Genomic DNA, 27,550 nt, shown 5'->3' with positions numbered 1-27,550 from the left:
TATGAATTTTGTGCTTTATATAGGGGTTAGCAGCCTGAGGCTATCAAAGAATATTATTTTTCACCCTTAACTCTAATAACAATCTCCAAGTATAATAATAATAATAATAATTTTTTCGAAACGTGAACCGCGGGCTATAATTTTATACAGCTTGAAACACGATCGAAGAATATCCCTGTTTTTCACGGGCTTACAAGTATATGGGGCATTCCTCAGCATTTATATCTCAGGGGTTAACCAGCTGTGACTGATACACGGTGTCCCAAATAAAAATTCTATGAAACTTTCGCTGTAGATGATTTTTTTTTCATTATCTTTAAAAACAAATTTATTTTTCACACTGAGAAAAGAGCTTATTTACCGTTAAGAAACGTCTATTTAGATATGGCGAAATAAATATTTCGGTATTGTTATTAAACAAAATTCTGTCGATTATTATTTGGCTCAAACAAAAATTTGACAATGATAACAAATCATCCATTTCGCCATATCCAAATATGCGTTTGTTAACAGTAACGAAGAAACAAAGGGATACAGAATAATGAAGAAATTTATATACCTACGGGGGATTTATTCTCGCGTTACTTTACCGGCTTACCTAGTTAACTTTTTGCAGTACAAATCACAGAGAAGCGATATCAGCTTGTGTTTCAAGGGATGAAAGAATGGAAGGTGATTAAGCGAGAGTCGAGGCTACGCGGTAGAAACGTATCGGAATGCCCGTTAGACGTCGCTGAACGTTGAGCTGAATTTAAATACATTTGAATACGGCGGTGTTGGTGTTAATTGACGTCACCGGGACCCCCGTAGCGGCTTCTATCCGTTCCTTTTCCGAGTCCGGTGGAAATCAGTTTAACGAACAGGTGTAAGTAGAAATCGATACCGCGAGGAAGGTGCAAGCAGCAAGCCGCCACGAACTCGAGGCTTGTTTTCCCTTCCCTTCCCTTGGCTTCCGTTTCGTCGTCCTTGTTCCTTTGTCCCGGTATTATTCGAGCGCATGTAGCATGCGAAACACATGAGCTCTGCGGTGCAGCGTGTTAACGACCACCGGAGCTTTTCCTCTTCCGGGGTTGTACGAGGGGGTGTATACCCCAAGCCTTTGAAGACACGTGGGGTACCAAGGTACCAAGGTACCAGGGTACCAAGGGTAACAGGGTACCTGGCCGCGTCGTCAAAGTTCAAATGCTGCTGATGCTAATCCGCGTTACTCGGGGAACAAGGGGACCTCGACGACTCGAATATGGCCGGTCCAAATGCCAGTTCACACACCAGACGACGAAGACGAGGAGAGGAAGCGGAGGTGGAGGTGGAGGAACTTTCTGCCCCAGCTTTTCACCGAATAGTCAAGTGGAGCCTTCAGGCTTCCCTCTTTCCGCGGCGTTTATCCCCGCCGTTTCCGGTTCTTAGGCAACCAGGTAGGCCTCCCCCCTCCTCCCAGCCCCCAGCCCTCAGCCACCAGCCCGGATTTTCCACCGCACAGAATGGGCATCTTCCTGAGAGGCTTAAGCTCTCCGCCTCTGATCCATCCCCCCTTCCCTCTTATCATGCGGTCGACATTGTCTCTCTTCGAGTTGTTCCGCAGCCACCCGAATCCCCAGTCAAGCCGCGCTATCCTCGTGTTGAAGTTTCTCGTAGGTACCTACACTTTAGGTCTGCGTGTGTGTGTGTGTGTGTGTGTCTCGTTCTATGTCGACCCGTGTTTCTCACCTTTATCTCTATTTATCTTGGGTTCTTCGTCACAATTTTTTGGTTCGACTCCTTCTCCGAGGAGTACGTTTTCCGAAGGTTGACTATTCTTGACTATTCGACGCGGTTATCACACATGTGTTGATAAACTATGTCGCATTCGTAGGATTTTCACCTCGTGATGATGTAGCCACAGTTCTGTCTCGGTACAACGTTTCGTATATACCTAAAAATTTTGCGCTATGTGATCGAAAAATGACAGTCGAAACTGCAAATATTAGGACTGTTCGGCGAGTGTACTGTTTGATTTATGCTTGTTCGAATCTCGTGTGTACCATACCTGTCGTTTCGTTTCGGATATTTTGATTTTTTTTGTTTTTTTTTGTTTTTTATGTACACTGCGATACAAAAATAGAAATTTGAAGAAGGAGGTATAGACAGTTATTTCTATAAATCAAAAACATAGTTTTTAAAAATTTTGTTTTTGTTTTACATTTGAATTGCAAGACCCGGCGGTAGAATAAAAATAAGGAATGAGTGTACGATTTAGTAATTCGGAAATTCAGAGATCTGGGTATTTTTTAGATTCTCTATCGGATCGAGGTGGGACGCCTTATACACGCTTATAGATAGCTGTTTGTTTTAAATCAATGGTTGTGTTGTCGAACAAGCAAGCGGAACGTGCCAACAATCTATACATGCCTGTAACGACACGCACATTTTAACACATGTTCGTATTTACCTGCGTACCTACAGCGAATCCCTCATGTCGAAATACCGATCCACGCTCCGATCACTAATGCGGTACTAATTGGAGTTCCCCGTATGCGAATGGAACAAACAATCCTAAATCGAAAAATATGTACAACATTTGCCCGACAACAATGCAGAAATTCATTTCTCGTCTTGTTGCTTGTTTCGTGGGTTTAAAAAAAAAAAAACCCAAGCAGAAAGAAAAATTAGTAAAGAAATATATTCTCTGTACCGAAAACGACGGATTCGTCGTTGAAAACGCAATTTGTCTAGTGCTATAGTTGAAAAATTCTGTCACGTCTCGCGAGCTGCGATGACGAATATTTTTATCTCGACAATCAAACTTCAGACGTGCGAGAATATGCTGCGATTGACTGCACGGCAATAAAATAAGGAAGTTGAATAGTGCGTCCTTGTTAAGAAAACAAATTGACGTACCGAGTTTTTCATTGTTGACTATCGAACTTGTATCAGGTGTACACCTTCCATAAAATGATAAATAAAATATCCTCGTTCCTTGCATTTTCAGGACTCAGAAAAGTTTATCCGTATTATTTCACCTTCACGACCTTCACGAAGGGCCGCTGGGTGGGTGAAAAAATCCTGGAGGTATTCGCGAGGGAGTTTCGTGCCCATCCGGCCGAGGAGTACGAGAGATGCATCAGGGCCGGCACCCTGACGGTGAACTACCAGAGGGTGGAGATCGACTACAGGCTCCGGCACAACGATCTCCTGGCGAACGTCGTCCACAGGTACGTCCTCGAGGTTAACTCGAGCCGAATTCCTCCACGCTTGAAACCTCCGCGATTAACGCCTGATCCGGACGTAATTCGCAATGTCGCGTCGCGGCGTCCTGACGAGTTTAACGACATCGTCGCCGTTGATCCACCTTCTAGAAAAGTGCGTACACGCCGAGCGGCAACCGGTGGGAATAAGATAATGCAAGAAAGAACGGAACAAAACCTTCGTGCGAATCAGTCAGGGTCGCCTGCGCATTCCTGATGTGCAGACACTTGTCATGTGTGTAAATGCATGTGTGCGTGTGTAAGTCGGACGGAATCGGTTCGGTCCTTGACACACATTGCCGCGGTGCTTCGTGTCTTCGCATGTACCTGCTGCGAACGGCATCGAGATATATCATTCATGCAGGAGATAGTATCTTGCGGTATATACCCACCTTATGTATATATATATACATATATATACCGAGGTATATGTATACGTATGGGTATGTACCTTGTATTTCAACCCCGCGCAGTATTGCTCGGTTAGTATAGTTATAATAGATTGCAACAGCTGTGGGGTGCTTTTTTCCTTCTGCTATATCGTACAGGTATAATAATAACAATAATAATAATAATAATAATAATAATGTCATCGCTATTTCGGAAACAGGATCCTCGTTATCGGGGTTGAACGACACGCCCGCATTTCCCTTCTTCAATCCCGGACTTTGTCGCGAAATCCTTTACTGAATCGAATATACAATGTTCATTTTCAACGTGGTATCTTTATAACGAGTTTTCCTTTTTTTTTTTTTTTATACTTCAAATTATCATCGGCTCTGGACTTCGAGTATAATTAGTTACTTTAATATAATTGACTTAACGAAGAAAGAAGATTCGTAGTCTACTTTATGCAGTGTTCTAATTATTCACGTGTATAATGCAAGGGGATTTCAGGACTTTGTGCGGAACGATGTTACAGATAAACCTTGCTCAATTTTGCAATCTTGATAAATGTGTCTATCTATCGATAGACGCGTTCCAATAAGTACACACTCGCGTGTAGGTATCGCCTGTTTGCCAAGGTCAGAGTCGTTTTCAGGTATCCGCGAACCCGCGAGCAAAGATATTGGCTAATTTATTTCGAAACCGCGAATTAGCGGGCACGACGGTAATCGGGGAATACAGTTGAGTGCCTTACTAATCGCGTTGGCTTCTACGAGTTTTAAGAAGTCTTCGGGAGGTCTCATGCCGCATATATATATATATACTCTGCCGGAGAAAATCCTCGGATAAATCAGGGGGAGAGGGGGTTCTAAAGTAATTGTGAAGGGTGGAAACGGCAAGGTGGTAAGGAGACGGGGAAAACGGTACGCGTTTCGTGAAATAATAATCTTACACGTCTGCGGAGAGGATCGAGGGAAATTTTTATTATTATTATTGTTGTTGTTGTTATTATTATTATTATTATTATAGCCAGGGGAAAACGTCAAAGGCTTCGTTTCGTCGACGAGGCGAAAACGAACTTTTCTTTGCAACGACTGAAACGTTGATTTATATATACCAGTTATCAGTACCTAACAGTGAAAATTTCCAACAGCGGACACCTTCGAGACCGGGAAATCTAGTCCGCTATTCGGAAAATGACTAATTTTTTTCATTTTTTTATGGAAAAATGCATCCCAGGCCAAATGTGTCCTCGTATTTTATTAGGAGTTATATATTTTCCATTAGGGGCAATGCTTTTCTGACGGGTATTATTAACGTGTCCGTTAATTAAGAGAAGCTTCACTTTAATTATTCGATTTTCTGCCAAAAACGAAAAGCGCCGAGGATCTTGAGTGTATAATATAATTAACATGAATTATGTTAACGTCTTTCAGCGTCCTTCGCTGATTAGTTCTACAGACGCGTTGGAGATAATTCATTTCGTTATTTTTTCTCGTCTTTCTCGCTCATTTTCCTTGGTTAGTTTTTTTTTTTTTTTTTTTTTTTTTTTTGTTTTTTTTGTTTCGTTCATACTTTTTATTACACACGCAGACGGTCCTCCAGCCTTGAATTCGACGCGGTTTCAACAATACCCGTTTTCTTTTTCTTTCTTTTTTTTTTCAAAACGATTATTTTCGAACGTGATTCTTCTCCGTGGAGTACAGGATGACTATAGAGGTATATTAGCGCTGCAGATTGAGTTTTTTTTTACCCATTCGAGGCCGTCCCCTTGTGTAATCGCGAGGAGAAAAAACTTATACCCCCGCTTTTGAGGGACGTAATATGTCATTCCACGTTTTCGAATAATTTCGCGAACAAATCCCTCCGCGGACAGATGGGGGTGGGTTAAAACCACCTCGGGACTCGCGAGGGCGCATGCATACACATACTACGCCTATAGATATTCTCGAAGAATGTACGTATTCGCCGCAGGCAACCGCATCACGTGCACGCTCGGTTTTCACCCATCAAAAATTATTCGCATCGTATTTTTCAGCGATTTTTCCAAGTTCTTTGAAAAGTTATCTCAATTATATTTAATTCACATTTATTGAGAAGCTTTTTTTTTCCCTTTATTTAAATAAATTTATGTTGGATATTTCATGCAGTTTTGTAAAATTTTTGTAAATTTGAAATAGATTTATACGTTATTTAAATTTTATAATTTTTCTTTTATAATAAAATAATTATAGTAAAATGACCGCTTTCTTATAAGCACGGTTATGATATAATTGCGGAGTATTGAATTATAATTGTAATCCAATACGGAAATTTAGATTTTGACCAAATCAGAAATGAAAATACGAATTATTACACCGTGAATCTGTAATTGAACGAATTAAACCCCGACGTGCTCGTAAATAAAAACACTGACCCCGGTTTTCCATGCATGTGTCACCATTAAAACTCAGGTATTTATCAACGTAGATATATACTAACAGGCTTGTAGCGTTCGCCTCGTTTTCAAACAATTTCAAGAGTATTGCATACGGTTCTCTGTTCTCACCGATTAAATATCACAAAGCTAGTCTGCAAAGAGACACAAATTCTTTTCATTCCCCTTAACGCCCGAAACGCTGAACGGTGGCTCCTCCATTTTTTCCGGAACACGAAGGTGTACCCCAAGTCGAGAAGATGACCCTGCAACCGGAAGGAACGATGAAAATTTTTCCACTTGATATTTATTTTAGTTTTTTCAAATCCGATTTTAATCTCAGACTCATTTGAAAGTGAAAAGAAATATTTCAACACTCTTGCGAATTTCTCGTTTTGAAATTTTATTTTTCGCACGAAGCTAGGCGACATATTCACGCAACTGCACATGCTCTTATCTCTTCTCATTACACTCGCGTACCCGAATCCAGAAGTGTAAGGCACGAGCCTTTCTCTGCTTACGGTTGATCCAGTTTCACGTTGGACAAAGACAAGAGAGAATATCATTTTTTTACTCGCATGAGATCAACCTTTAGTATCTACCTATAAAAGGGAAAGTAGTGCGACCCCAGAGAAACAATCTTTATGATATACGCATATCGAATGGCTCTCGGGTAATCGCTGCAGCAAGACCGGTATAGGGGTCGTATAGTATAAGCTATGGTGAAATATATTGGAAGGCAAAAGGAGGCAGCTTCGCGTTTGATCAACCCGCGAGACCTGCAAGAACCTCATCGGTGCTGGTTGGACCCTGAAATTTGAAAACGAAAACCCGACCCCACATAATTCTACGCTTCGTTGGAATTTTAGTTTTTTTCGTCTTTTTTTTTCCTCCCCTTATTTCCCAAATAGGATTTTTACTACGCGGTACACTGACGTCATGCCTATCAAGTGAGTAATGCCATGCAGGGAAATTGGAACAGCAAGTTGAGGTTCAATTGTTGTTCTAATTTCGATTTTTCTGCCCACTGCCCTTCGTTGCAAAAAAAAAAAATTGGAGCAATGACATTTTGTTATTTTCCTTTCAATTGTTCCTCGTATGTCCTTGTTTTTTTCTTTAAATTTGAAATCTCTCTGTGGTAGGTAGGTAATAATTTATTCATCTAGTTTATATTACGTCATATACGAGTATACATACCTGCAGGGTATCAGAATCGTATACCCCCCCCCCCCCCCCCGTACTTTGGGCTGCACGGTTTCCTTTCATGTTGAACCTGTGATTTTTTTCTCAAACTGTGAGGAATAAATTCATTTTCAGAAGAATTAGAAATTATATATTATTATCGCCTATGAGTTCTGTGTCATGTAGTTCGGCCTTAAATTATAAAATTTATAATATATATATATATATATATGTAAATTATAAATTTATGAAAATGATCCGCTTTTCGTTCCCATATTACTGAAATTTTCTCCCTCACCTACGTTGATATCGACTTCCCGCGTTTAATTTGCTGTTTTTGTTGGTTTCAATTGTCTAATAATACTCATGCTTGGTATATATGAATATAAAAATATATATATATATATATATATATATATATATATATATATATATACACGTTGAAAAGTCACCAAAATGAGAAAAAACAATAAATATGCATGTATGTATGTATGTATGGCTGCGTATATATTGTATATAGAGAAATTGGTGTATACATGACTATAAGTACATATATGCAGAGGGCTACCTGTGATAATTATACATTTATGTAGCTGTATATAACCTATCGTATAATTATTGCAATTATGTGCAAAGGTCGCGTAGCTCGACTAAACAAAGCCATGTTAAGCTGGTTACGATTGGTGTGTTGCAGACACGAGGTGCCGGTCACCTCGGAGCCGATCACGGTGGTGCACATGGACGAAGACTTGGTCGTGGTCAACAAGCCCGCATCTATCCCTGTAAGTGGTGTACTGCTAGAACTGTACTGCCAGTCTCACTCTCACTTTCACTCTCGCTCTCGCTCTCGCACCATCTATATCCATCTATATGTATATGTATGTGTGTGTGTCTGTGTCTGTGTCTGTATCTGCACATCTCACTTTCTTCACGCCTCTGTTCTTCAATACTTTTTGCCTGTAAATGTTCACACGAATTTCTCCCGATATTACCTGTACATGTATTTGTACGTATGTATTTTTAATTTTCCATTTTTCTGATGCATACATATTGATGTAAATATGTATTTTATGTGGAGAAGATAGAGTGTATAAGTAGATAAGGAAACCGGAAAGTGATGATTCACTTTGTAAATTGGCATAACGTTACGGAGATTTAGAATTACATAGTTGTATGACGCAGATATTAGACTGTCTGAAAGTATAAAGCAAAGATTGAAATTAAGGCGGTACTGAAATTCATCGAAATATGTTTAACTCGGAATAATATTTTCTCTACATCCCTGAGGAGGATTTGAAAGCTACAAATCTTACGTGAAAAAAGCAGAATTGCTAACAAATTTAAGGGGAAATCGTATTTTCAAATATCTTACTCGCGAAGAGCACGGTTTTGAATCAATTCAATTTTATTTGGAATCGATCGTACTGTTTCACCAGTTTAGAGGTGTTTTATCAGACTTTACTGGTCACGTATTCTTTAAATTTTAGGGTTTCGAACTCCGCAGAAAATAAGCCGACAGATTATCGTCTTGTCAAAAAAAAAGCCTTACAATCACTTTTAACAGTTATTTCCGAAGACGTGCGATTTTCTTTGCGACATCTTTTAATTCTTGGGTAGATATGTCGGAAAAATTTTTCACCGAAAACTTTGTCCGCAAAATTTTCCTTGGAGAGGATCTTATCTGCGGACTTGGCAGACTAAAAATCGGAATCGACACGGTGCGAGTTTAGTCGAATTTCAGTGCTTTGTGATTCGTGAAAATGATGTGTCTGTAGTTCATGCCAAAGTCGGTATCCTTCAGAATAAAGTTGAATTACTAGTTTTTCTTAAGTATGTATATTTATGTTCCTGCTCAATCGTGCTGAGAATCCAAATGCGACACGTATCTCACAGCCTCGAACGTATGAACGTGATGAACAGATTTTTTAACCGATTTCCTCAAGTGTATAAGTAAGCGATTAGCTACTCGCTAATGAACAAATAAAAATCGACGTTCTTCTCACTTTTAACGTCGCGGATCCGAATCAAGGTTTTATTGGACGGATATTTCCAACCGAAGTGAATCTCGGTAAGAATATTAAACAATTGATGGCGACGAGATAAAAATCTCAGAAAAATTAACGATAACCGAGTCGATAAGATAATTCGTTGTGAAAAGTTGTTAACGAATCTCTAGTGAAATTAATTTTATTTCACACAGAATGAATTCAGTGTTTTTTCTGAATACCAATGAATGTTTTTGGAACTTTCGGCAATTTTGAATAGTTCTGTGTTCTGTCTCTGTTTATGAAATTATTCGTTCCATGCCTCTGAAACTTCTTGAGTGTACCTAATGTACAATCATTTGCGGAAACCTATCCAAAAGTTCAGGACTTTCGATCCATTTCGTAAAGTTGAAAAAATTCTCGAAACCGGATTTTTCTAAGATCGCCAAAAGTTCCAAAAAAAATTCATAGGTATTCAGAAAAATCAATGAATTCGTTCTGCGTGAAATAAAACAAATTTCACTATACATACATTCGTTGAACAAATTTTTGTTGAAACAATTTACTAACAACTTTTTGGTATCATTATTATTGAAACCGAATTATCCTACCGACTCGGTTATGGTTGACGTTTTCAGATTCTTATCTCATCGCGATCAAGTGTTCAATATTTTCACCGAGATTCACTTTGGGTTGGGAATATCCGTCCAATAAGACCTTAAGCGGCTGTATTTTCTTAAATGGCTTATATTTTCCCTAACAGTAAAAGGAAAAAGAGTGATGATAGAATGCGCAAAAATTGAACATTAAGCAATTTTCATATTACAATCAGGAATATATACGTAGACGAACTTTTTCCGTTCTCGATTATTTTAGAACGAGCTTTCCTCGGACGGTTACGTAACGAACCGAACTGCTGTTAACACGCGACCTGCCTTTTCAAAGCATCGCGGATGCTACCTTCTAAACTTATAGTTTTAAATTTAGTTCTAAATGTAGTCGCGGGGCGAACAAACGATTCGTGACTTCGCACTGGCTGCCTGCACGCGTGTTCAACCTTTGAAGTCTGCTATTACTGGCTTCTCTAGCTTTGATTGTCAATCCCGTATATCCCGTGTCGAACACTTCACGGAAGATGGCTCAAGACGCCGATCGTCGCCTCTTCGCGCTACATCCTTTTGCCATTCGTAATTTTATACGTGATGTTTACTCGGAAATATGATTTTTCAAACTCACGAAAAAACTTTCTCGGTTATTTCTTTTCGATGGAATACCGAGAAACGATTTAAAAAGCAAAAGGAGCCACTTGAGCTAAGCTTTTGTACACATCGTACCCACACGTTCAGGGATTTTGCCTCGGCAACCGCCTGACCTTCCAAAATACATACGTGCAACTTTTCGTTCTTCTCCATTTTCTCTCCGACTTGTTTTCTGCAAAATTCTTTCAACGCATTTTCTCCGGATCGGATATTACATGTATAAAATTTGCCGTGCAAGGATATACTATATATTTATATACATGTTTTACCTTAACCCGGGGTAACCTGTGCGTCTCTCTTTTTCTCTCTCTTTCTCTCTCTCTCTCTCTCTCTCTTCTCTCTCAAGGCTATCCGGTCATTTTGAAAGTATAATTTTGACACAACTTATCTGTCTGCGCGTGTAGTATGACTAAGGTATTTCTCGCACAGCAACCGCGTTATTATTTATTAATTAAAATCCTCTGCAGAGTTCTTTAGTCAATGGTTCGCATGTCGGTTGGCAGTAACTTATGTAGATTATTATTATTATTCTTGTTTTTGCTGTTGTTGTTGTTATTTTGCTTAAGAAGTTCGCTTGATTCACGTGTGTCGAAAACTCGTTATATTTTTTCCGATCCTCTTTCATCGAACTCCGGAGTTACGAAAAGCTGAGAATCATCAGTCCAAACTCCACTTTAAAGAACTTGTCGATTTTTCGTTCACATTTAATTTCTATACTTTTAAATATAGATATTATGGAGCCCGCTTACGATTAGTCTTTTCTCTTTGATATTTTTTTATCTGGACACTAACGCGACATGCGTGTCTTTAATTAACAATACAAACTACAAAGGTTATCCGCTGCTATGCTGCTCGTTTGTTTTGTTTTATGTATATTTTTCTTTTTCTACAACTTTTTGTTTTTTTGTTCATTTTCAAATCCCTCGTCTACCTTGTACTCTCTTCTTTTGCTTGTTTTTCTTCTTTATGTTCTAGACTCTATTCTCTTGATCAATTACCACGGATTATACAACGTTCTCCCTATCGTAGCAGTGCTTCTGTATTTTATCGATCCTCAGCTGTCTCATTGTAATTAAAATACATCCTACCTGCCGTAAACGCCACAAAGAGATTTTAACGCGTCTCAACGACTTCGGGAATCTCTTTGAAATATCTATATATGCACATAGTCACCATTGTCTGGATATTGCGTCTCATATATATACCTACATATATATACTAAATCTTTCATCAACTTTCGCCTCAAATTAAAATCCGTACGAAACCAGTGACGCTTCTACCCTTGATATCTTGCGCCTTATTGATCACGCTTTGTATACCTATACAATAAATTTTCATTAGTTAATCCGAAAACGGTTTTTCCACGAATAAATTACGCGACCAAAGCCAAGAAAATCTAACATTTCACGTTTCTGGATTATTTTCTCTCTTCACTGTCGCCGTCTTTTCGGCCTTATTTTTCTATTCCCTGTTTTTTGTCAATTTTTTTTTTTTTTTTTTTTCACTTCTGGTTTCTAATTACGTTTCATTGCTAGTCGCAGCCTTGCCCGCGCCTCCAGTTTACGTGTAGAAGACAGTTACGGGCGGGAAATTGGGTAAAAGTGTATTACGCGAGATATGGCAAGGCGCACGCCTATATATATATATATATATATATATATATATATATATATATACATATAAATAAGTATATACACACGTATGTACTCGCCACGCCGAGAACAGACTTGGTCCTTGACCCGCATTCGAGTTATGTATCTCACTAGATGTCTTTTCGCTCTTTCTAAATTGTTGGTTAATTGTCTCCCGACGTTTCCTACAGCCAAACAATTTTCTTGTTCACTCTTTCGTCGGAATTAATTGGACCCCCCGCACGCAGTGGAGACGGGGGACGACGTATCCCGGAGATGATGTTGTTTTGCCAGGAAGGAGGGGAGAACCTCTGATCTTTATATACGACTATAATCAAACTGGTATATCCTGTATTAAAATTCTAACGCGTCGTCGTTATTTCTGATGTATGTATTATCATATTGAATTAACGCCCCCCCCCCCCCCCCCCATTCTATTTATCATCATAGTATTATCATGCGATATTCATATCGTTTCAATATGACATCATCGTGACTCACTAGGGGTATACATAATATAGGGTTCTTCGTTTTGAATGACGAGTGTTCCTTCTAAATGTTGTATGTTTTATTTGTATGTTCTCCATGAATTGGGTATAGTTGTCGATTTGTTGGGTGGTTTCCAAATATCTAATTTGCTTTACGATGCGAACTCCTTTCTTGTTTACACATTTTCTTATATGCCTATACACGTATGTACATTTGCATATGCGTTTCCTTGCACTGCAGCGTGTACACGCACTGAAACCTAAACATTGATTCGTTGCGCAATACGCGGATTTCAATTTTCAATGTAGAAAATAAACATGATTTTCGTGAATGAAATTTCGGAACATTTGTGTAGAAACCACAAGACGATTAAATCAATAAATTATTTTCCCTGAAACTATGAATAGATTGTGATCGGTGATTTGTATTATATATTATTCATCTATCATCTATTAGAGCTCTAACTCTGATTTGTTTTTGTACCATTTAAAAATTATATGAGAACAAAGCTGCCGATATTTTTCAATGTAGTATTGCGATCTTTTTCGGTCTAAGTTTTCTTCACAGTGATGCATATTTACACCGTTACCATATCCATATAACATCATTGAAATGCAATTCTAGGTACATCCTTGCGGGCGGTACCGGCACAACACGGTCGTTTTCATCTTGGCCAAAGAGTACAACCTGAAGAATCTTCGCACCATTCACAGGCTTGATAGATTAACCAGCGGAATTCTACTCTTTGGACGAACACCGAAGAAAGCTAGGCAAATGGAGCATCAAATCAGAAATAGACAGGTTTGCAAAGAATCAGTATAAAGAGATGGATTATAAAAAACGCTATTCTACTATGCAGAATAATATCTGGTAATCCATATGCACAGATAATATTTAAAAAAAAATTATGTGTAATAGAAAAACTACGTCCACCTGCACTGATCGCCTAATTACGTATAATTATTGTTCTAATATGCTGCTGTCTCGTACACCACCAATAGTTATTAGATTTCTCCTTCGATACACTCGGGGAACTTTGTTAACTATCATGCATTACGAAACCGATACAATCACACGCGGGGAGAATGTATCAAAGTTGCGGAATATATCTGTGTGTAACGTAAAACGGGGCAAAAATTACGTTAACCATTTCTCATCCGTGAAAATCAAGTGATTTTTTACGTGAAATATTTATTCTGTAAACTTGACAATTGTTCAACAATTTGAGTCTCATTTGGTGATGGAATGAAAAAACGAGGTTGGGTTTTAGAATTCTTTCAATGTTTTCATTGAATTTTGGTACTGGAAGATCTGGGAAACTCAGAAATAGCTGACCATAGACTGCAACTTAGTTTGGGCTTCAGAATTAATTGGAAAATTTGATAAAGTCGAGATAAATTTCCTCGGAACAAAATCTAATTGAGAATAGAACACAGTTCGGAAGTCTTAGAAAAGTCATTAGACACGCCAAATACTTGAGAGAAAAACTTGACATTACTGCGAGGTGAAAGACTTTACGGATCAATCACTGCAAACTATAAAACAGGCTTCTATGATTAAAAAAATTTCTATTTTCCACCCTCAGGTTCACAAAGAATATGTCTGCCGCGTTGACGGTGAGTTTCCGGAGGATGAAGTAGTCTGCGCGGAACCGATCGAGGTGGTATCGTACAAGATCGGAGTCTGCAAAGTGTCGGAGAAGGGAAAGGATTGCGTGACAACGTTCAAGCGTTTGAGTTTTAACGGAAAGTCATCCGTGGTACTGTGCAAGCCGCAGACAGGTCGCATGCATCAGATCAGAGTGCACCTTCAGTACCTGGGGTACCCGGTGGTCAACGATCCTCTCTACAACCACGTTGTGTTTGGTCCGATGAAGGGAAAGGGTGGGAACATTGGAAAGACGGACGAAGAGCTGGTCAAGGATTTGATTGGTATCCACAATGCGGAGAACTGGCTGGGGATGGACGGGGACTCCGAAATGAGTCTGTTCAAACCAAAACTCGATATCGAGGACCAGGTATTAGCTACGAACGACAAGGACGCCGCCTCGCCTTCATCCTCGCCCAGCCCGCCCGAGGAGGACCTGAAGGCCCTGAAAGTCACAGTCGGAACACAGACTGGGTCAGAACCGCCGGACTCGAGTTTTGCCAATGAAAAAGTAACGACGGATCCCCACTGCTATGAGTGCAAAGTGAAGTACAGGGACCCGAAACCCTCGGATCTTGTAATGTACTTGCATGCGTGGCGTTATCGCGGTCCAGGATGGGAGTACGAAACACCTCTGCCCGCCTGGGCAGGCACGGACTGGGGAAGAGAGACGCCGGCTACCGAGGATTGATGAAGATATTTTTATTACTCTGTATTTTGACGTGAACAATTTCAAGAATATTCTTTTCAATATCCTTATACCCCGTGCCTTCCATATTCGTTGTGAGTCAGGTGTTAGTCAAATGCCTCCCACGTACGGAACTCGATTTTCAATTACGCGAGAAAAGGGGCGATATTTGAGTCCGGCTACTTTGTGGAGGAGGACGTTGTTTTCCCAACAATCAGCATAATCTTCCCGTACCTCGAATAAGAGGTAAATATGATCAGCGAGCTTACCATATCGTAAATTCATTACCGATAATGAATAATGCAAAGAAAATTAGATATTATAATTTATCGTTCGTTTCGTCGTTCGCGTACTTAGCCACGTAATTTTATTTTATTTTCATTTTTCTCCCTTAATCATTATACCTTTACCGCGCGATTTGTTACCCGGGAATTAATAAATACGTCGACTATTGTTATTATTAATTATTGTTAATATTATTGTTATCATCAACCATTCGCTGGTAGAATATTAATAATTATCATTATAATTGTTTATTCTACGAACTATCGAGTGGATAGTTTTAATCAATTCAATATACGCAAAGCAATGTAGAACACTTCAAATTCTGAGAGAATATATCAACCTATATTATCTCAACTCAATTACATTATACCATTGCTTATTTAGACATCGAGATTTTCTGCATTCGAGATTCATTATAGTCATTTGAGAAAGAATAATATCAAAAACAAATAAAAAATGGACTTGAAAAATAAATGAGTAATAATGAAATATAAATATTGAATGGAAATCTATACATATGCAGGTATATATTGTAGATTGTACAATATATTAAGACATTTGAAGAGATTTGAAAAAAAAAAGATAATAAGAAAATTCTTTTGAACTACTATAATGAACACCTATCACAAAAGACAGTGTGCGTGCTTACTAATCCATAAATAATATAATTAAAATGAAATTACATGTAACAATACGTATATCATACTTTATTTAAATACTAACGATATTTATATGCGAAAAAGACAGTCCATTTATTTGGCATAAAACTAGACATCAAGTCTGCTGTTGTAAGTGAGACGAGAGCTTTTGTACATACTGTATTCCTACGCATATTATTATGGCATAATATTATGGATTGTATTCAAGCGATATACGTGTATGATACTATGATATATTATGTGTATGTTATTATTGTATCGTGCGGTAGTCACCGTAAAAACGTTAGTTTTAGTGACTTTTATTGTATCATAAAGCGTAAAATAAATGAAAATTTGTTTAAGCTCGCTCAATATCCGCTAGAAATGCTGGAAATAATTCCTTCAGCTTGCTATGCAAAAATCGTTTGAATAATAATCTATCGCAATGAACAATAAACTATGTCGAGTGTTTGCCGATACTGGTTCGATTTCCAATTTTTATTTCATTTCTGACTTTGCTACAATGTATTTTAATATTAAGCAAGACTAATTGTAAATGCAGTTGATTGCAGCGGTCTGTAATTTGTGTACAACGCCTGATCCAAGGCAACCTACCGTCAATTTGTAACCGACGCAGATACCTTTTTTATCAATTGGGGGTGCTGCGTCAAACGCCTAACCGCAAGCTATTTTATACGAAGTCTCTTCGGAACGCTTATCTTTTGTTTTTTCTTAGATACCCTGATCAAGGAAAGGCCGGATTTTCACGTAGCAAGGAGTGTTCCAAAATCGTCGTGATTAAAAAGAATTTGCGTTTGCAGAATTAGACGCTGTTAGCACCGAGACGAGTCAGCGAAGCTCGATGTCAGAATCACAAGCACAAGCCTGTAGCCAGTCCTCGGTAAAGGCTAGGATCGACGCTTTCGTACAGAAGGTAAGTTGGCGAGCGTAGGTAGTAGGCTGAAGGCTTCGTTAGACCAGAACGATTGTAGGTAACCTTAATCGAACTAAGCGTTGACCGTTTATCCGCAGAATTCGAACCTCGACGAGCAGAAGAACAAACTGAGAGAAGAGTCGTTCGAATTACTGCGGAAATTACGGCGATATAATGAAATGGAAACTGCAGGCACTGAGAAATGTCAACACTACCGCGGCTTGGAAGCAACTCACGAGGAATCCATCGAGGCTTCTAGAATACTCCTCTGCAAGAAGCGAGAGGAGATCAAGGAGATTGACGGCGTGGCAGATCGGAGCCAAAGACTGCGAACAAATGAACTGTGATTATGATAATACGGTTATATCTAAAACTGCGTTACCAGCGGTTGGGCGTTTTTTGATAGAATTTATGGTACGGACAATGGATTGAATTCGTTCGATACTTTTCAGACTGATATTCGAAAACAGGGTTGCCGAGGCGGTGCCAAAGTTTCTAAATGCCTTGACCTATTACGTGAGTAGATCAATTATATATCACTGGTGGCAGTTTTTATCCCCACTATGAATAATCTCTTCATTTTTCCATACAGTCCACGGACAATGTAACGGCGGTCATTGAGAATACCAAACGTGAGAACCAAGAATTTCAGGAAGGAATCGCAATGGTTGATCGAGAAGTCCATGCTCTGATGTCTAAGTATGAGATGAAGGAAGGGATTGTGAGCGCAATACCGAGTCACGAGTTAGAACTAACGGATTTACAGAAGCTTAAAGATGCTTGGTAATTGTGACGAACCCTATAATAAAATGTTTGTATACTTTTGTAAATAAAATGTCATGACCCTGTAGGAACAAAGCGAATCAGAGCAGAAATTCGGAACGGAAACGAACTGAACATCTGAATAAACAACTTCAGGAAACGGCAAAGCGTAACGATAGGAAAATGGCTCGGCTCCTTAGCGAGAACGCATAACTCCGTGCGATTCGCATTATTCTAATTATACTCCAAATTATAAGACACTCTGCATAATATAATACGTAATCTAATCCATTCTTATACCTAATACCTCTCCTCGTGAAGTTATAGAGACATAATTAGCTCCGTATTTGTTACAATAAAATACTTCGTATCGTTAGAAATTAAGCTATAATATCATAGCTCAATAAAATGCAAATAAATATATAATAATTTCAATATACAAAATGCAATTGAATAAAACGAAGCATTGAAAGGGAGAAAATGTCACATATGCTCAGGGAACTAATAAATCCATCGCAAGTCACATGTTGTGTTGGAAGTTGGTATACGTGTGATAAGAAAGTGCGGAGTAATTCCTTCATAAGTAAAACTGTGGAGGTTAAACTCGATTCGCAATCCAAGACCAAGAGTTTCAAAACTAAGCGCTGACGTTATGCTCGTATCGCTGCGTCATATTTCCGGGGGATACCGCAGCTTCCGCCGTTTTCTCGTTACCCGTGCCTCGCCCTTGTCATTAAGTCTTCACTTGACGATACGAGCTGACAGTTCACCGGACTTGAAGCAGTATCTCCAAGCTACACTGGAGATTTTTTCATTTATTGTGTCTAGATAATTCTCAGTAATAAATAGACAATAAGGAGGATATAATAATAGTGAAGTTGACTTGAACGATGGGCCCTATGCCAGGATTCAGGGTGCTGGTGTGCCTAGTGTCTATTCATCTAATAGTTGCATACGGCAAATCGGACACCGGAGAAAGCTCCTGCGAGACTAAAACAACGTGCGCGACATGCATCCGGACACCGCAATGCGTATGGTGTGCAGATACTGTGAGTATTGAATACGTTATAGGTATGTTATATAGTATTGAAAGAACCAGGAATTCGAGCCAAGAACAAGTCGGCGGATCGACGATATCCGCTTGTTGGAAAAATCAGCGCACGTTGACCTCTGCTGAACCGCGGATTGCATTAATTTGGGAATTTTCTAACGATGGAGATCGTGGCAACATTTGAATGAAAAATAATGAAGTGTTCGACAGATTTCTGCTGCGTTCAATTCAACTAAAATGAATAATCTTTCGTTCGACATTCATTTGAATCTGTGGGATCGTTTCACAGTTCAGAATGTTTCTGATGAAAGATTAAGAGAAAATTGAAGGAAATAGAAACTGCCAACGAGTGTGCTCTGGGTGCAAATTGTATAAAGATTCACGGCAGTTTAATACAGCAATAGTTATATTTCTTTCTCAAGTTCACGAGATCGGCATTTAATAAACGAGAGTCGAGGTAATTTAATAAGCTTCGCCACGCGCCCCCGATGAATACTTGATTTTTTACCTTGTTAAGTTTGGAAATTTTTTCTTTAAACATGTATATATGCTCGTTGCATTGCAGCTACAACTCAAATCACAGGATGCCGATGGAAATAGCGACGAGAAATCTCGCTGCAGGCACCGAACATTCATCAGTGAAAAATGGTGTCGCAGAGATTTGATAGTCGATCAAGACAGCAAATCGATATTGATCGCTACAGATGCACCATTTTCTTCCCATAAAAATAATATCACCCAGGTCAGGCCTCAACGCATAAAGATGTCCTTGCGCGTCCAGGAGGAGCAGCGTGTGCTCGTATCTTATCAGCAAGCCAATAATTATCCGGTCGATCTCTACTTCCTCATGGATTTATCCGCGTCGATGGAGAAATACAGAAACGAACTTTCTGCGTTAGGCGCAAAGCTGGCAAACGCCATGGGCGATCTTACCTCCAATTTTCATCTCGGGTTTGGTAGCTTCATCGACAAGGTGATCCTACCTATGACAAACACGCAGTACGAATGGTAGGCATCAACGATAATCTCGGACTGATGATAGGCCTGGAAAGCTGGGGAAATTGATAAAAATCAAAGACTGATGTTATACCTGAGCTTTGGATTATTAACACTATCTATCAACATTCAGGCTGAGGAATTCATTCTTCACCCTTTCAGTCGGATAAATGAGACCTGAGTTTATTCATCGTGTGATTATCTACAAGTACCTATATATGTACTTGTATAATTATTTTTCCTCACCTTGCACCTAATGTGTCAGAATAGATGATCAATTAGTATTTTTCTTCGAAAGGATATCCAATTTTATGCACTTAATTAGCAATAAATGCTAGGGTAAAAAAATAATCGAAACCCTGAATGTGTTTATTCTACTATAATGTTTATGAAATTAATAATCATTCAGTCTCGATGCATCGCATTTTAATTTCAGGTTAAAATTATGCAAATTGAATGATGGTAGGACGCCGTGTGCTCCACCCTACGGATTCAAGCATCAAATGTCACTGGACACGAATGTGTCACGTTTTACGGTATGGACGATTCTACTGATACATCCACAACAAATTCATTCGTACAATTTCCGTGTAGTACTCAAATCCTGCATTGTCAACAGGAACAAGTCAGAAAAGCGGAAATCTCTGCTAATCTGGACGTCCCAGAAGGTGGTTTAGATGCATTGATGCAAGCAATAATCTGTTGGGAACATATCGGTTGGCGTAAGAATGCGCGTCGCCTTTTGGTATACTCAGCCGACGCCAAGTATCACATAGCTGGCGATGGCAAGGTGGGCATAATATGTATAAGACTAATACACCACACACGTTGCTTCAATTTGAAATTCATTGTAAATAAAACCACCAAACTGAGATGAGTGACGGAAGTGATGGGCCTTATCTAATGCGAGCTATTTCAGATTCTGCTACAATCTCTGAAAAAACGGTATGCTATCATTTCAAGGTTGTGACAAGTAATCAAACAGAGAAATAACTTTTACAGCTAGCAGGAATCGTTGAACCAAATGACGAGACGTGTCACCTGGACAAAAACGGCCGCTACACACACGCTGAAATCCTCGATTATCCCTCCATAACGCAGGTAAGCAATACCTCGGAAGACTGACTGGGATAAAATGCAGGCTGCGAACCAAAAGATTGATTAATTATTCATTACAGATAAATAAGCAAGTTCAGAAAAACAGTATTAACGTCATATTCGACGTGACCAAGAGTGTGATAGATGTCTACAAGGATTTAAGCCAGCGTATTAACGGTTCTTCCGTCGCTACCCTCGACAGTGAGACCGTGGTGGACATCATACGCAGTCAGTACAAGGTAACGTATACATACAAGACTAGAGTGACGATTGGGTAATGTGGAAGAGTTACGGATGCTTGCTGCAATCGTGTTTCAGACACTAACCAATACCATCACGATGTCAAGTAACCACCCCGAATTCATCGAAGTCAAATTTTTCACGCGCTGTATGAACTCGTCGGCTGAACTCAGGGAGATTCACGAATGCCCCGATGTCCGTGTAAATCAGCCCGTGCAATTTGAAGTTGCTATAAAGGTAGAGAAATTTAAGTGTCGTGATCATGGATTGAGTCGCAAACCTTTTCGCTCTTTAATTTGTATAATTTCGTTACGGTTGCATGCAGGCCATCAAGTGTCCGGAACGACCGGAAGACTGGCACCAGACGATCGAGATCAAGCCACAGGGAGTTGAAGAGAGAGTGATGATCGAGATCGATCTAATCTGCGACTGTCCGTGTTCCAAACCTGGCAACACTGTAAGATTCTATATAAACGTTTCGATTCTCCCGTACATACCTCGGTGATGATTATTGCCTACGAGCTTACTAACGTTGTTGAATTCGCAATTCCATTTTTTATACGCAAATTATGATACCTGTATAGATATGAAAAAATCACCACCCGAGATGTAAGTAAGTCGGTTGACATAATTACGATCCAAATTAACCGCTGGCCTGACGGCAATCATTCGGCTGGTTGAATCACCAGAAACGAATTTTTCATAATCATATTTGAAATCGAAGCATCTTTACCACCGAGTACTTACTCCATGTCTCATCTTCTCGTATTCGTGCCACGGAGCTTTCTACTCCAAATACCGATTTTACTTTCTTGCCGATTCAAACCAAATCTAGATCAAGCTTCCATATCATGCAAGACGCAAGATATTACAATATATGTCATATGATAACATAGCATATTCTGCGCAGTACTTCGAGCCTAACTCGCCTCTGTGCAGCAATCACGGTAACGTCGCTTGTGGTGTTTGCGAATGCACCCAAGGTTTCACCGGCAAAGACTGCAGTTGTTCAACAAACACCCACGAAGCGAATGGAGCATCAACTGCCGGCTGTGTACCTCCATCCAGCATCGGCACAAAAGTGGAGCCCTGCAGTGGAAAGAAGCGCGGCATATGCAGATGTGGGAAGTGCGAGTGCCGCCCGGGACCAAGAGAGGGTGATAAATATATGGGGAAGTTTTGCGAGTCCGACAATTTCTCGTGCCCGCGTTACAACTTAAAGGTGGGATCTTAATAAAAAATCTTTACCATTTGACGACTTTCACCACGTTCCACGTTTTCTAGGTTTGCGGTGGTCCGTCGCGGGGCACGTGCAAACGCGGTGAGTGCGTGTGTGACCCGGATTGGGAGGGTCCTGATTGCGGCTGCAGCAAGAAAAAGGATGCTTGCATTAACCCCAATAATAACCCCAATAATGAGGAGTGCAGTGGGTTTGGAGAATGCATATGCGGTACCTGCACGTGCAACACCACGCTCGGAAGAAACGGAAAGTACTGCCAGAACTGTCCGGTACGTAAAATACCTCGTATGATGCGATGTCGATTATGGAAACGCGTGTTGGAAATTTTATATGTGATATACAGAATTATAACACGTTTGATAAGGTCCGGTCGATAATCCGTGACAATTCATATGATGAAACTGATCGACGAATCGATGTTTAAAATTTTTTTACAAATTCAACATTTCCAAAGATAGTTCCAAAAAGTATCGTTTATCACAAATTTGAATTTTATAGACCTGTCCGAATCAGTACTGTGAGAAGTTGAAGGATTGTGTTGAGTGTCTTGTTCACAAAACTGGACCCGCTGTGGTCGGAAATGGGTGCGAACCATCAAAGTGCGAAAACATTGAAGTGGCCGAAGAGGTGGGTATAAATATTACTTATTGTATCTACGTAAGAAAGTCAATCCCATCGGTGCGTACACACCGGATAGAGTTCAATTGTACAATGACTATGGGAAAAATTGCTTAACAATGAGTATGTGGCTGCCAACACCTCAGGTTGAAGCAATCGACGAGCTGGAGGAGGATTCCAAGTTTAAGAAGTGCGTGGTACCCGATGATAGTGGTTGCACCTTCGCGTTCAAGTATGAGTTTGGAGTTTCCCAAAGAGGAGACCAAGGGTTTGACACAGTAATTGCTGAAAAGACAAAGAAATGCAGTGCTCGCCCTACGTTCAGCCCGCTAGGTGAGTTAATCCGTCAATTTACACGGTCTGCCGAATACTTTACGTATAATTGAACTTCACGGTGTGGAGCAATTCATCCGGCGCTTTTTCTTAGTGAATTCGGGGTAAGAGCAGAAAAATGAAACAAAAAACGCGTTTATCCTGTTACAGTCACGGCAGGGGGGGTGATATTCCTTACACTCGTCGTTGGGCTGGTGGGTCTTCTTTCGTGGAAAGCAGTGACGATGTTCCACGATCATCGAGAGTACGCCAGGTTCGAAAAGGAACGCGTGTGCGCTACTTATGAAGGGGTGAGACACGAACCGACGTGAATTTTTATTCCGCTTATTACATGTCGACTGATTTTAACGCCAACCGAGTTTTTCCTCTGAATTATAGATGACAAAATCAAATCATGTATTATGGGGCATTAATGTGTCCCAATCAAAACTATTTTTACTGAGAAAAGCTCACTTGCAACATTTCGTTGAAACAAAAAAAAAATACTGCTTATTTCTATCTGTAACCGGCTACGGGACATTGCTACGCTGTTACAGGGCACAAATCCAATCTTCAAGGCCCCAACATCTACTTTCAAGAATCCCACCTTCGACTCGGATCACCAGAATTAATAGCCCGGTGTCACATTGCTATCGAGGGATGGATTCCACATGCTCACTATGGAAAAGCATTCTTCGTGATACTTTATGTAAATTAATATTTGAAACATACTCTAGCTTTGATAGGTCGCTACAAAGACATGACGAAGGTCGAAAAAACGAGTGGGAAAAAGTTGTTATTGACACTTCGTAAAACGAAAGAGCGTTCAAAACTGATTGAATTGCTGAAGAAAGTAAACAGAAAAAAATGCAAGCTTGTAAAGCATCGCTACATGACGTAAATGAAAAAAAAAATGTATTATCTCTGATCTTGTTCTGTAATTTTGTTAATATAATAATTTAATACTGGTCGCCGTTTGAAGCAATATTCTAAAAACATCAAAACTCATATTCCGGAACTCATATTATTACTATTATTCTATTACTGTAAGTTTAAAATGTATTAAATCTGTGACACACATATGTGTCACAGATTTATTTTTACAGTTATTAATTAATAATTATTATTAGAGTTATATATGTTTAAATATAAGTACTGATATGAATTTTTCCGCGTCATCATTGCAATGACTTTCGTTTGCTGATCTAAACATCTGAAACATAAGTAAATGAATACAGGGAAAATCGAATTTACACGTTGATCTGACGACCGTATCTTATTTTTTCCGCGTCTGAATACACCTGTAAGTCCAAGCCGCGTTTCGAACCAGTGATTTTAAACGGTAACAAAGTTGAGCTGCAGGGGCCGATTGAGGGGGCTGTAGTCCTGGAGAATCGAGCTGCACTGATCACGTTACGGAGAAATTACACCGGCGGTCGGTTGTTACCTAACAAAGGGTTTGATTTTTTGCTCGCAGCCCACAGGTCAATGGGATTTCTCGGCACAGTGTGTACTTTGGTAACACACAATTAGTGTAACAAAAGGTACGGTTATTATGAATCCTTGGAAACGAGGGTGAATTCGATTGGAAAAAATGAAGACGTGGTGGATTCGGACCGATGCTTTCCGCGAACTGCATAATGTAAAGTCGTCGCCTTGTATCGTTAAGCCCCGTCTCGAATCCGGTGGCTGTTCGATTGTCAATCGCGATTTCCAGATTTAATTACTTGCGTTGATGACCCGCGGCCGCAGCATTTCTAATCGGGCATCCGCTCACCCCTTGCTCCAATTTTCTATCCGTGTAGCTAGATTCTCACCCCCAACCCTTTACATCCTGCTCGATTGAGTCGTTGTTAAAATGGATTGAGTCGCACTGCACGGTCCTGCAAAGGATGCGGCCATTCGATGCTTCCCAGAAGGCATGGGCCTCGAACTAGGGAGATAAAGGGTTGAAAAAAGAAAGTGAAAGAAGCTAAATCAAAAATAAAACAGTCGTCCTTACTTAAGCCACACCACGAAGCGGGCGGTTCTTCCTGGAAGTATCCCGAATTACGGGATGAATCGGACGATTTAAATTGCAAGTCAGTACACGACCGGAAAGTTTCGCTGCGCGTTGCATATCAGGGGGGTGGGGGAGGGGGGTGCGACAGATCGCTTTATTTACCCCTATTCTTAACCTGCTCTATCAACCTGTGTCCCGGCTTTGCTCAGAGTTGGTCAAGCCTATATAATAGATACTTGTAATACGCGGGCTAAACAATCAACTAGGTTGGATCGATTGCTTCTGCAGTCTCACGAAAAGAATTTCAAAAAATACTACGCGGAACTAAAGTCTTCTTACTTAGATATGTGAAAATTTTCGAATTTTCGAATTTTTGATGAAGATTCGTCCATTGGAAAGCGTAATTATGAAAAATTGATTGTTAATGTCCTATAATTTTTCAGAGGGTTCTATAAGAGGTATCGGAATTTCCGCAGATACCTAATTCAGTTTGATTGGTTTCTTCATTGTCGCCGTCGATCTTCTTATACATACATAAGTCGAAATATTTCTGTAATAGTACAATTTAAACGTATCACGCGGTGACTAGATGAATTCAGTAATCTGATATCTTGTATATTATAACCGAGGCTGCCTTGTCAATATTTATTTACATGGTCGTGAGACAGAGTGCATATCGTCCTCCGCCGGCTGCATGCCGCGACCATTCAAATCCCGACCGCTAGCGCCGTGATGAAGAAACCCCGCGAACCAGCGAGACGGCATACGCCATGCTGTTTAATTGGCGGGTAACGAGCCGCCCAATCAACGACGCGCATCTCGGGCTCGCGGGAACGAAGAGTGCCGAATGAAGAAGAAGGTAGGCAGTAAGAATAACAATAGTAACGACGATTTTTTGACAGAGCCGCGCGGCATCGAATCAATGCAGCGTGCATGCACGACTCCCCGCAGCTGGTTACACGGGACTCGGGCTGCAAATCACCTGTTCGTCGTATTTATAAGAATTATATCGGATAGGCGGATAAAGTTGTACGGAACTAACAGTTTAACAGAATCTGATATTATACGTATGCGGAGACAATCTTGGGGGAGGGCGGCAGGCTAAGGATGAGGATGAGGATGAGGATGAGACAGCGGCTGCAGCAAGCATAAGCGGCAGGACGGGGCGCTCTCTAAATCACGAACGCGCGTCAGGCGCCTTGGCTCAGTTTGGATTTTATTGATTATTTTACGAGCGCGAAGAGCGTACAGCACACGGTAAATCTTAGCGCGTGGCGCGTCAAGGATCGGCCTACCGTGCCCCTCGCGGTGAAGTCGAGGGGCCAATTATCGGGCCATACCTGGAGGCCCGGACATTGTTACAGCTCGTGCAGGACATCGCGCAAAATTTTCAACCCGCTCGTATTCGGTTGCGGCAACCGTGACGACCTGATTCCGGCCAGCGTATAATACTACAGATCTGTACGAGCGATCGTGAGGAATACCCAAGCCGAGCCTTTGTCGTCGTAAGGAAGACGGGTATTCCTACTCCTACGTCCTTATACGTATAACGTGCATGCAGGGGTGCTCGTATAATGCGGGAAGGCGCAACATTTAATCCATTTAACAAACTCATTACGGATGAGATATTTCTAACGTTTACCGTAGGCCGTGCGCGATCCACACCGCGAACGATCCTCCGGGTATTAGCGGTTGGCACCCCTGCGGTTTGATTTACGGGCCCGTGCTAACGAGCCGGGGCCATCGCGGCGTATCGCGCTCGTGTATGGAGGTATAAGGTGCAGGGTACCTACACGAAGCCGTAACCGGGGCATGATACAACCATAATATACCCATACAGGCGTCCCGGTAGGGAGATGGGCCGCAACCCTCGGCTGCTTCGGGGTATATCGCGTTCTCACACCGACGCGGCGCACACACACACTTATTACACCGCGGAGTCCGAGCGGCGGGACCCGGTCAGTCCCCACGGGCTGATTGGCCCGTATTTGGTTATAATTAAGGCCCCCGCGGCAGCCATTAGCGAGAGCGCAACAAACAACATTGTTCTAAAAACCGAAAGGACCGCGTCGCGTAAATCATATCGGATTCCGAGGGGCCTCCCCGTGCCCCTTCCTTACCATCGGAGTGCTCGGCGGATCGCGGTGAGGAGAGAGAGAAAGAAAGAGAGATCAGCACGCGCATACGATCACGATCGACCGGCTCGTTTCCGTCGATCGACCCCCGAGTTCTGCATGTACATGCGTTACACATACACACAGGTAGGTGTAGTTACATTGCCGAACGCTGTCTGGTGGCAGAAAATATCCTGGAGCACAATGTCTGAGGCTAGAAATTCTTGTTAGTTGCATTTTTTATTCCGTAGGTACTAACGAAATTTTTCGTATCACGGTTTTCGCTGCGGTATAAATTCACCCGAATCGATCGGCTGCAGATTACTTTTTTTGGGTACGACGGGCACCAATG

General features: G+C 40.7%; 3 protein-coding genes across 5 annotated transcripts in view; all 3 read left to right on the top strand.

The window, feature by feature from the left end:
* The window catches only part of LOC124405057 (RNA pseudouridylate synthase domain-containing protein 2-like), an 87,531-nt gene extending 71,347 nt beyond the window's left edge, over positions 1-16,184 (top strand). For all 3 annotated transcript variants that reach the window (XM_046879630.1, XM_046879629.1, XM_046879631.1), the window contains 4 exons: positions 2,969-3,191; positions 7,904-7,991; positions 13,198-13,374; positions 14,159-16,184. In XM_046879630.1, the coding sequence (XP_046735586.1) occupies positions 2,969-3,191; positions 7,904-7,991; positions 13,198-13,374; positions 14,159-14,911 (1,241 nt within the window). In that variant the 3' untranslated portion in view covers positions 14,912-16,184. The remainder of the gene's footprint in view (positions 1-2,968; positions 3,192-7,903; positions 7,992-13,197; positions 13,375-14,158) is intronic.
* A 441-nt stretch (positions 16,185-16,625) lies between these two features.
* LOC124405060 lies at positions 16,626-17,808 on the top strand. Its single transcript, XM_046879633.1, has 5 exons — positions 16,626-16,765; positions 16,864-17,108; positions 17,218-17,281; positions 17,358-17,548; positions 17,617-17,808. The coding sequence occupies exons 1-5, from the start codon at positions 16,694-16,696 to the stop codon at positions 17,738-17,740; spliced, it is 696 nt and encodes a 231-aa protein (XP_046735589.1). The 5' UTR covers positions 16,626-16,693; the 3' UTR covers positions 17,741-17,808.
* Positions 17,809-18,287: 479 nt separating this feature from the next.
* On the top strand, positions 18,288-23,731 carry LOC124405055 (integrin beta-PS-like). Its single transcript, XM_046879627.1, has 14 exons — positions 18,288-18,576; positions 19,144-19,586; positions 20,011-20,110; positions 20,194-20,364; positions 20,577-20,675; positions 20,753-20,911; positions 20,991-21,149; positions 21,238-21,369; positions 21,823-22,134; positions 22,197-22,421; positions 22,651-22,779; positions 22,917-23,103; positions 23,254-23,393; positions 23,640-23,731. Exons 1-14 carry the CDS (start codon positions 18,418-18,420, stop codon positions 23,712-23,714), a joined length of 2,490 nt encoding a protein of 829 aa, XP_046735583.1. The 5' UTR covers positions 18,288-18,417; the 3' UTR covers positions 23,715-23,731.
* The last annotated feature ends 3,819 nt before the right edge of the window (positions 23,732-27,550 follow it).

The sequence above is a fragment of the Diprion similis genome, chromosome 4, assembly GCF_021155765.1.
Source record: "Diprion similis isolate iyDipSimi1 chromosome 4, iyDipSimi1.1, whole genome shotgun sequence".
NCBI lineage: Eukaryota > Metazoa > Arthropoda > Insecta > Hymenoptera > Diprionidae > Diprion > Diprion similis.
This window is presented reverse-complemented; position numbering and strand designations above follow the sequence as displayed.